The 10,868-nt window shown below is 51.3% G+C and overlaps 2 protein-coding genes across 6 annotated transcripts in view; one reads left to right on the top strand and one right to left on the bottom strand.

Annotated features, from left to right (window-relative positions):
• LOC311366764 (neurotrypsin) overlaps nucleotides 1–2,874 on the top strand; it is a gene marked incomplete at both ends in the record, with an annotated part of 20,442 nt that extends 17,568 nt beyond the window's left edge. Inside the window, 6 exon segments of the mRNA XM_084485552.1 lie at nucleotides 47–169; nucleotides 1,360–1,625; nucleotides 2,167–2,267; nucleotides 2,269–2,302; nucleotides 2,305–2,569; nucleotides 2,676–2,874. Of these exon segments, the coding sequence (XP_084341678.1) occupies nucleotides 47–169; nucleotides 1,360–1,625; nucleotides 2,167–2,267; nucleotides 2,269–2,302; nucleotides 2,305–2,569; nucleotides 2,676–2,874 (988 nt within the window).
• Nucleotides 2,875–6,413: 3,539 nt separating this feature from the next.
• camk2g1 (calcium/calmodulin-dependent protein kinase (CaM kinase) II gamma 1) overlaps nucleotides 6,414–10,868 on the bottom strand; it is a 30,680-nt gene continuing 26,225 nt past the window's right edge. For all 5 annotated transcript variants that reach the window (XM_084485971.1, XM_084485975.1, XM_084485973.1 and 2 more), the window contains 2 exons: nucleotides 10,388–10,624; nucleotides 6,414–9,689 (listed from right to left, as the gene is read on the bottom strand). In XM_084485971.1, coding sequence (XP_084342097.1) covers nucleotides 10,392–10,624 — 233 coding nt within the window. In that variant the 3' untranslated portion in view covers nucleotides 6,414–9,689; nucleotides 10,388–10,391. The remainder of the gene's footprint in view (nucleotides 9,690–10,387; nucleotides 10,625–10,868) is intronic.

Raw genomic sequence — 10,868 nt, 5'->3', positions numbered from 1 at the left:
TCCGTTTGCTCAAAATACGCTACGCCGTTCCTCCCCCCTGCTGTAGGAGTTCCTGGCCCTGGCAGGTGTCCGTATGGCTTCAGACACAGGGCAGGGATGGAGGTCCTCTCTGCAGCGGGACCCTGATCAACCCCTGCTGGGCTCTCACCTCGGCCCACTGCTTCACTAGGTAGCGCCCCCCCAATCCCCTTTCTTCTCTGCTCCTCTCATCTCCTTTCTGTCTTCCCTTCTCTTTTCATTTCCTCCCCTCTTTTGTTGTCCACCTTTGTTGTCTCGTCTTGTCTTGTCTTTTGGTACCCGGATTTTCTCTTTCTCCTCTCCTTTCTTCCCTTCTTCATCTCTCATTTCCTCTCCTTGCTCCTCGTCGCCTCTCCTTTTCTGGTCCCCTCTCGTCTCGTCCTCCTTTCTCCTCTTGTCTTCTCCCTCCCTCGTCTCCTCTGGTGTTCAGCTCTTCATCATGCGAGAGTGTGTACTCACGTCCTCACGTCCTCACTCCTCTATCCTCACGTCCTCTCTCCTCTCTCCTCATGTCCTGACGTCCTCACTCCTCTCTCCTCTCTCCTCTCTCTCCTCTCTCCTCCTCTCTCCTCACTCCTCTCTCCTCCTCACTCCTCTCTCTCCTCTCTCTCTCCTCTTTCCTCACGTCCTCACTCCTCTCTCCTCTCTTCTCTCCTCTCTCCTCGCTCCCCTCTACTCTCTCCTCACTCCTCTCTCCTCTCTCCTCTCCTCTCTCCTCACTCCTCTCTTCTCCTCTCTCCTCTCTCCTCACTCCTCTCTCCTCTCTCCTCACGTCCTCTCTCCTCACTCCTCTCTCCTCTCTCCTCATGTCCTGACGTCCTCTCTCCTCTCTCCTCTCTCCTCACTCCTCTCTCCTCTCTCCTCACTCCTCTCTCCTCCTTACTCTCCTCTCTCCTCATGTCCTCTCTCCTCACTCCTCTCTCCTCATGTCCTGACGTCCTCTCTCCTCATGTCCTCTCTCCTCACTCCTCCCTCCTCACGTCCTCTCTCCTCTCTCCTCACTCCTCTCTCCTCACTCCTATCTCCTCACGTCCTCTCTCCTCTCTCCTCTCTCCTCCCTCCTCCCTCCTCACTCCTCACTCCTCTCTCATCTCTCATCTCTCATCTCTCATCTCTCCTCTCTCCTCTCTCCTCTCTCCTCTCTCCTCACTCCTCACTCCTCACTCCTCTCTTCTTCTCACTCCTCTCTCCTCTCTCCTCTCTCCTCTCTCCTCTCTCCTCTCTTCTCCTCTCTCCTCTCTCCTCTCTCCTCTCTCCTCACTCCTCACTCCTCACTCCTCTCTTCTCCTCTCTCCACTCTCCTCTCTCCTCACTCCTCCCTCCTCTCTCCTCTCTCCTCAGGTACGGCAGTAGCCCGTCCACGTACGTCGTGCGCGTCGGGGCGTCGCCGCAGACCCTGTCTCCGGAGCGCGTGGTCGTCCACAGGAAGTACAAGGGCCAGAGCGGGGGTCACGACCTGGCGCTGGTGAGGCTGCCCAGCGGCAAGGGCCACTGCCTGACCTTTGACCCCGACACCAACGCAGCGTGCCTGCCCAGCCCGGACAGGGCCGTCCCGTCGCCGCCGACGTCCTGCATCACCACGGTTACGACGGGCTGGGATGGTGAAGGTCAGGGAACACGCCGTTTAGTCTAAAGCCGTTTCTCAATTTGCGTTCTCGTGCGTACTCGTGTACTTGCGTTCTCGGTAAACGTCATCAGTGGTGGCCCCAAGCACTGTTCCAATTCCAAGTACGCGAGTACGCGAGTAGTGTCGTAAAACCCAGAAGTGTTCTCGATGCGTTCTCGATGAGGCCGTTCTACCGAGGATGCATTGGAGGTGACTCGTGTGGACTTGGGACCGTTAAATATCCCAGAATGCATCATCGAGTCCGCTGCTGTTCCAATTGCAGAGTGCGTACTCGCGTTCTCGGAAGTCTGTACTTGAAAGTCCGGACTTGCCAAGTACGTACTTCCAAGTCCGTGAGTACTATGTACTCACGTACTTGGTATTGAGAAATGGCTTATGTCTTGTTCAAGCAGCACACACACACACACACACACACACACACACACACACACACACACACACACACACAAACACGTAGAGAGCCCCGGTCGTCATTTTTGTCACCCACTGAAACATCCGTCCTCCCGTCCCTTCCTCCCCAGATTCCGTGGTCGCGTCCTGGGTGCCCCTCATGTCGCCATGGCAATGCAAGAAGCACTACGGCGACAGCTTCTCCAGCCACGGCACCCTGTGTGCGGGCAGCCCCCCCCGACACCAGCCGTCTCCGCGGCGACGGTTGCCCGGCACCACGGGCGGCGGGCTGGTGTGCCAGGACGAGGGCGGCGGCCGCTGGGTCCTCACCGGGCTGGTCGCCGGCGGTTACGGCTGCGGCGGCGGCGGCGGCGGAGCCTCGTCGCCGGCGCTCTACACCCGCGTCAACCGCTTCCGGGGCTGGGTGGAGGAGGTGGTCGGCGCCCACCTGGCCGCCCGCGCCGGCTGGGCGCGGCGGTCACGGCCGGCGCGGCGAGCGCGCCGGAAGACCGTGCTGACGCGACGGCGGCGGCGGTACCGGTGCAACGCTCACTCCCGCCCTCACGATGACATCATCCACGGGAAGGACGACTTGAAACTCTCGAAGCACACGCACGGCCCGGGTCTGGGTCTGCCGAAGCACCCCCACCGACATCGCGCCACCCGCCGGCGCCGATGGAGACGGAGGCGGAGGCGGGGCCACAGAGAGCGAGGCCGACAAGCCCAAACACACGCATGCCCACGCGCAGCACCCCGATCGCCGTGGCAACGCTAAGAGCAGCAGCAGCAGCAGCGCGCACCCTCGCAATGCCGAACCACGCACGGACAACCGGCTCTGAGAGAGAGAGAGAGAGAGAGAGAGAGAGAGAGAGAGAGAGAGAGAGAGAGAGAGAGAGAGAGAGAGAGAGAGAGAGAGAGAGAGAGAGAGAGAAAGGTGGAGAGAGGTGGTGAGAGAGAGAGAGAGAGAGAGAGAGAGAGAGAGAGAGAGAGAGGTAGGGAGATAGAGAAGACTTCAGATAAAAGAGGTTTCTACAGTACAAATCGGTAGAGGAGCAACAGGAGGACGGAAAGTGAGTTCTGAATTGATCTTCATCAGTTTCCATTACCTTTAAGTGGGGATGCGAGGAGACAAGTAAAGAAAATGAATGCATCGTAGGTCAGTGCACTAAAAGGGCTTTAAAAAAAAGTACAATAATCACTGATTCAGGCTTAACTGAGATATAAAATATCAGCATGCTTTATCTGCATCGCTAATGAATTGAACAAATACAACAATATATTTTAAGAGGGATTTTTCCAAAACAGAACAGCAAATAAATATTGCTTACAGTAGGGACAACTGTAGGTTTGCATTTAGCCTTAAAAAGAAAAAAATATCTAAATAAATCAAGCTAACATTCATTGTACATTGTTGCTGTATCTTAGATACACGCAGTCCGAAAGTCTTTGCCTCGCTCATAAGGCGCTCGAGTGAAAAGGTTGTGGGTGGTGAGTAAGCAAGCAACATCGGGAAAACCAGTAAAAATAGAATATTTATGTTGTTTTCCTTCTCAGGCTGTCCTAATATTATTATTTTTTTTTTTTTTCTGTGTCAGTGTTCATCAGTCCTCGACACTTGGTCTTCAGCGATTTTCGCATACCAAGGCTATTAGCTGTCATTGGCGGTTGGGATTCGTTTTGGGGGGTTTCGTCCTTAGGTTCTATTACATGGGTTTTTAGGTAGAGTAGCATAAGGTGCATAGATAGATAGATAGGTAGGTAGGTAGATCATCTGGTTGGTAGTGTAGACAATGAGTGTTAATGCATCCATTCTTGCCTTGAATAGAACTGTTAAAGTGAATCGGTGTCTGTTCTGTTGTCATTTCTGTTCTCTGGACAGGTGCGTGATCTCACCAGTAGATGGCGGAAATATTCTATTTTTACAGGGTCGTAGCGTGGATAATATGGCTCTATTTGTTCCATTTTTTTTATACTTTGGTTAATCGGATGGACATGTGTCCTCCAAGAAAATTGTGTATCATCGCGTTGTTCAGCATCTCGTAGCCTCCGTCAGTCCGACCTCTAGGTCTAATGCCTGTTTTTTTATAATCTTGTACATAAACTAAGCCATTCGCTCATCCTCTTTGAGGCCAAGTTGTGTTTTATGAAGTAAAGCTCCGGCTGTAAATATGTATGTTGTTATAAAGTGCTGTGAAGTATGCCTTCTGGATCTGTATTGCATTCATTCATTGTACCGCGTTGTGACGTGCCGACTCCATCAGTATTAAATTATGGTGAAATGCAAAGCTCGATGGATGCTGTCTGGCTGTTTCTTTGATGTCAGCGATTCCCTTGATCACGTGTGCTGCCTTGCGTTTTAAGCTGATAATTACTCAGATCGGTTTACAAATCGTATCAAATGAGAACCGGAGATAACCCTGTGTCACGATTAGGCTTCAACCGATTTCAATGTTGCAGTCGCAGCGCGTTGAGTTTATGGCCTAAATAGCGGAGTCCAATGTGAATATTATGATCTCCACTTGGTAATCAACGATGCAAAAACAAACCAAATCGAACATTTTGTCTCTCAGATAATTATTAGAGTAGGCTATTGCAATAAATGAAGGTCCGCAGTGCTTTGGACAAAATGTCCCACGCTGACAATTTGCGGGTTTCTGAAAAAATTATGCATAGGCCTACAAAGCATATTATTGTTTCCCCGAGAAAATGAAGCATTATTCTGCTTAGTCGCCCAAGAGCCCGTTAAATCAAGGCTTTTGTCTGAACCGCCTTACAATTCCCACATGTGCAGCTCTTTCCTGGGATATGTAAACCGCTGTTTAACGTGATTAACAATTGTTCATTGTGAACAATGTGTTCGACACAAGTGTAATGGCATCAGTGCTGTGCAGGCACAAAGAAAGCAAGTGAATTACACAAGAGATCTGCATTTAACGAAACACGGAAACCTACTCTGCAGTAGGCCTGTCACAGCGTGAGGCCAGACGACGAGAATACGTTATAACGTCAGTCTTAACTTCATAAGGTCTATGGGTAATTCCTGCCCTCCACTCTGAAGTATCTGGCTGTCCCTTCCAGCCTCTGCGTTGTGTTTCTGTACGACCTACATGAGCTCGGCTCAAATTTTTTCCAATGAGAATGCAATTTTTTTTAATGTAAAAAAAAACAACAGCACTTAGTCATACCAATAATTCCTAACATTAAGTAAGCCTAAGCATGGTATATTATCTACAAGCTTGGGATGTCAAACAGTAGCAGTTCCATTAGTTTTCGTGTTTTGCCAGCATTCTGCATTCCCCCAATTTTTCCCATGGCCTTCAGCAACGAAGGTTGTGTGCTCGGCCACCCACACACACACACACACACACACACACACACACACACACACACACACACACACACACACACACACACACACACACACACACACACACACACACACACACACACACACACACACACACACACATCTGGTACCAGGCCAGGGAGGGTGAAGGGAACCCAGGCTGAGCTCCTGGCTCCGTGAAGGCAGCAGAAGAGCTCAGTTCCAGGGCATCTCAGCGGCTCTCTTGGGTCAGCTTGGTGGGACTCGGGTGAGAATAACCTCTTGGGCTCTGTGCAGACATTGCTCGTCAGCACAGAGGAAGGGACAGCAGAAGACGATGAAGATGAAGGCTCCCCTCTGTTAATCACGTCCGGCTCATTGCACGAGGCCTGATGTTTCACACAGAGAGGGATCAAACGTGACATCAGAAAGTTCCTTCCATCTAATGTCTTTCGAAAATCTATTGGTGTGTGCGTGTGTGGGTGCATGTTTTACCGAGGCGGTCTCATTAATCACGGAGCAAAAAATAACCAGGGGATCTGACCTACTTCTGTGACATACACATACACACAACCTTAAAATAATCTTCTAAATGAGACCACAACGGAGCCTTAAATAAGGATAAAGCATTATTCAACTCTGCTGCGGGCTGATGCAGCTGAAACTGGACGCACTGCACCGTCAGAGTCGCGAGGCAACACGGACCCAGGATCAGATGCAGTTCAATGAATTGAAGTTGCAGGCCCTGACCTATGATAAGGCCTCCGTTTTTATATACTAGTGTAGAGGAGTTGTGCAAATGTATCAATGTAGTTGATTGTAGATTATAGCTTGACACTTTTCCACTTGAGGAATAATTTAGTGAGTGGCCAGGGATTAACATTTCAACTGAGAATATTAAGGAGTACGACAAATAAATAATTATTTGCATTCACATTAATCATACACGTTCTACCGTTTGCCTGCGTCAGAAATCGTCATCTTTCTAAGAACCAAAAAAAACAACAACCACCAAAGACAGAGAAGAGAATAAACCACCAAACGAGAGAACAGCCCAGTGCTGAAATAGTATTTTTATTAAATACTTTCAAGATCCAAGTTTTTGAAGAATAACAAAGCTATGATGAAGACCAACTAACACTCAGACAAACACTTGATAGTTGTCAATTCATGGTTGTATTTCAGTGTACAACATGATCATGCAAAAAAACACCAGCATCCACATGGAGGCGGCTGGGGACGGAAGCGCAGCCCAATAGTATATCATTACAACGCAGGGAAAAAATACTAACATCAAGGGCCTCAAACCAAGCTACGGCTCCTCAATCCTTTAGTTGATATATAGATTTTTTAAACGTATTTCATTTTTTTTATTTTTCATGTCACCTATTATTTCAACATTCTGGATGGAGGCGGCTCTCGTTTCAAAGATGCAAATATCGTTATATATTAGAAACGCCATCCCCTGTCCTTTTTAATAAGGCAGGAACATGGCGGAAATGCTTAACTGAAACATGCATATAACTAGGTCTCCCGGTCTGGTGGTGCACGGTTTTGAAACCAGCACCCCCCCTCTCTCTCTCTCTCTCTCTCTCTCTCCCTCTCTCTCTCTCTCTATCCCTCTTTCCCTTTCTCCCTCATTCTCCCTCTCTCCCTCTCACTCTCTCTACTGAGCAGGCAGAATTCTCAAAAAAACTCCTGGGGTCGACAACAGAAACATTTAACTGAGCCTTAATTCATCTCTGATCATAATCGTTGATAACCTCGTTCCAAACTCCCTTTTATTTTGTGCGGGTGCTTAAGTGCAAGTGTGTGTGTGTGTGTGTGCGGGTGCAGGTGTTTGTGTGTAGGTGTGTGTGTCTGTCTGTGTGTGTGTATATCGGTCAGAGGGAGAGTGCAGAACTCTAGCTTGGCAGAGCGTTATATTACAAAAAACTGCAAAAGAGACGAGTTCCAACGGCGACGACGACGACGAAAACAAAAGACAGAAACGGAACAGAGAGAACGACAATCCAGCAACGAGTGAAAACGACAAGAGGCGCTACAGACCAACGAAGCACTACGAGAGCAACAGGGTCGCGGGACACCAGAGGGGACCGATGGGAGGGGCTGGTCGAGACTCACTACGGACGGGACGGACGGACGGACACGTTGGATTAGCACAGATCGACCTCGCTGTCGCGTTACGCACCACCGAGCTCTGGTGCGGATATGTAACAGTTCCCCTCCCCCTGCGCGTGCGCGCGCGCGCTTGTACACAGGTGTACACACGTGTGTGTCTGTGTGAGTTTGCGCGTCTTTTTGTGAACGACTCACAAAATACAATATATTTTTGGGGCGGTGGTCAGGGAGGGGGAGAGGGGGGGGCTTGGGGAAGCAATGACCGAGGTCTCCACTCGAGACCTTGGTTTCCCTTTAAAAGTCAAATGATCACATTCTCCGAACACAGTGAAGTGGCCATGGGACAAAATGTGGCAAATTGTGCGTGTGTGTGTGTGTGTGCGCGTTTGTCTGTATATATGTGCGTGCGTTTATGTTTGTGCAGCCTAAGTGCAGAAGACGTCCGTAATGGACTCGGTGAAGTCGAGTGTGGGAAAGTATTCCCAAGTACTTCTAATCAATCGTAAATTGCCGGCATCTCAAGTCCAGTTTACTGAGCAAGAGAGTGTTGGCCCGTTTCAGAAAGCTCCCGATTCGACCGCGTGTTCAAACAGTTGCGGGCTGTTTGTTTTGTTTACTGGGGAGGGGGGGAGGGGGGGGGGGGAGGAGAGGGGTGATGGGGAGACATTGCAGGGAACCATCGGCTAAATCCCACAGCCGACGCACAGGACAAGAGTCTCTTGGATGCATGTACATATATTACACTTTTTCTCTACATTTATCTATACAGAAGACACTGCATATACACAGTGATAACAGAACAGGACGTCAGTTCCCTTGAGAGCCAGAAGCAGAGGAGGGGGAGGGCCGTGGGGGTGTGTGTGTGTGTGGGGGGGGGGGAGGTTAGAGGGAAGGTTTGAGGGGAGGAGGGGATGGGGAGGGGGCAAGGAGTTCGGGGTGAGGTTTGGGGAGAAGGCAAGGAGTTCGGGGGGGGGGGGGGGGGGCAAAGGGAGAGTGATGGAGAGGTCGCGGTCAAACATGCAAAACGCATATACCCATACCCGCCGCAGCCTCTCCTTGCGCCGCAACACATGCACGCCCCCGCTCACAGCGCGGCGCACCGCGCAGCTCGAACACTTGCACGATAAAAAATCCCAGTGTGGAAAAAAGAACCGAAAGAACGGAAAGGAACAAAAAAAAAAAAAGCTTGCTTAAAAAGTAGTTCAGGCAGACGCTAGTTTGTTTAAAGAGTAACGCAACGGGGACGCTAAAAACACAATAAAACACATGTCCATGTCACACCCCGCCACCCGCCCGCTTCCCACCCCCCACCCCCACCTCGATAGTACGGCGACGAACGGCACACGGAAAGAAACACATGAGTACACAGAAAAAGCGTAAAGTTCTACACTTTGGTGCTTCATGTCGTTGATATCAAGCTTGCTCGTCTCACTTCTGCTAGGCTCTCCTGCTGACTCGCTTCCTGTCCGACAACCTCCTCCTCCTCCTTCCCCCCCCCTTCCTCCCACCCCGCCCCTCCCCCTCCCCCATGCCAGCTGGACTGCTCACCTAGAGGAAAGCAAACCCTACGTCATATACACACACATCAAAATGCCGGTACCCAGCACAGCGGCGTTTGCCCGGGGTCCACTAGAAACCCCCCCCCCCCCCCCCCCGCCGCGGGTGCACGGTTAAAATCCCAGCCGCCGCCACACTCTCTCTCTCCCCCCCCCCTTCTTTCGCCGCTTCTCCCCCCCTTTTTTTTTTTTTTTTAAGATAGTAAATATAAATGCTTGGTTGGTTGTGTTTCGGTGATTTTTCTGGTACAGCTAGTCATAATTAACAATATATTCATTACTCATACTCATAAACTGTCACAAGTTCAACTGTAAACGCTGTCTCCCCCCCAGGGTGTCTCGTCTTGCACGGGCAGAAAAAAGATGGCCGCCAGGGGAGGGGGGGGGGGGGGTCAGAGGGCTAAGGTGCGCCCTCCGGTCAGGCGCCAGTTGCATGCATCATCCCATGGGGGCGGAGTCTGTGTTCGGCCGGCCCCCAGCAGGTCAAAGGAGGGACTGGGATTGGTTGGTGTCGTGGAGAGGGATGCAATCTCGCCCGGCCGGGCTCCTAGGCATTAGCCAATCCACGCAGAGGACGGGCCCCTTAAACACACTCGCCGAAAAAACTGCCCCCCAAAAACGCACACTCCAGTAGACTGGAGCCTCGGGACTACTGCGGGGGGAGTGGGGGAGTGGGGGAGGGAGAGAGAGAGAGAGGCAGGTTGGACGCTGCACACACACACCTCTGTAGTGTGGAGGTGTTTAAAAGGTGCTGTGAGTTGTGAGCATCATGTGTCATGTGTTACAAATGGCCGAGCCGTCAGTCAAAGATTAGTGAGTGAAATACACGTGTGAGTGGGTATATGTGTGTGTGTGTGTGTGTGTGTGTGTGTGAGTGGGTGGGTATGTGTGTGCACGTTTATGTGAGTAAGTATGTGTAAGTGAGTGGGTACGTGTGTGTGAGTGGTTACGTGTGTATGAGTGGTGACGTGTGTGTGAGTGGGTACGTGTGTGAGTGGGTACACGTGTGTGTGTGTGTGTGTGTGTGTGAGTGGGTACACGTGTGCACGTTTATGTGAGTAAGTACGTGTGTGTGCTCGTGGTTACGTGTGTGCTCGTGGTTACGTGCGTGCGTGTGTGTGTGTGTGTGTAAGTACGTGTGTGTGAGTGGGTACGTGTGTGTGTGTGTCTGCTCGTGGGTACATGTATATGAGTGTGTGTGTGTGTGTGTGTGTGTGTGTGTGTGTGTGTGTGTGTGTGTGTGTGTGTGTGTGTGTGTGTGTGTGTGTGTGTGTGTGTGTGTGTGTGTGTGTGTGTGTGTGTGTGTGTGTGTACGTGCGTGCGTGCGTGTGTGCGCGCTGGCTGGCTCACCTGATCACTGGAGCGGCGCGGCCGGGGCCCCTGAGCAGTGGAAGTGGACGTTCAGCCACTTGCCCTCGCGGCGGTGCCACACCCGGGTCTCCTCCGACTGGCTGGAGCGCGGGCGGCCCGTGGAGTCCAGGAACTGGGTCAGGCGGATGTAGGCGATGCAGGCCGCGTCCTCGCCGATCAGGTGCACGTGGGGGTTGAGCAGGGTGGTGTGCACGGGCTTGCTGTTCTTGCTCAGCACTGCGACACGGACACACGGACACACACACACACACACACACACACACACACACACGGACACACACAAAATACGACAATGGGTCACAGAGGAAAAGTGTGCTCAGAATGGACGGCCTATGGAGGCGGACGGATCTGGTATCATTGGTTGATGATTGACCCATGATTTTGTATTATTGACCAACGACTACTTCCCCACAACACGAGTTCTGACACAACAATGCGGTTTCGTTTGTGTTCATGTTGT

Source organism: Micromesistius poutassou (assembly GCF_964030765.1).
Source record: "Micromesistius poutassou genome assembly, chromosome: 21".
Taxonomy (NCBI): domain Eukaryota; kingdom Metazoa; phylum Chordata; class Actinopteri; order Gadiformes; family Gadidae; genus Micromesistius; species Micromesistius poutassou.
The sequence above is the reverse complement of the archived record's forward strand: the minus strand, read 5'-3'. Positions and strand labels throughout refer to the sequence as shown.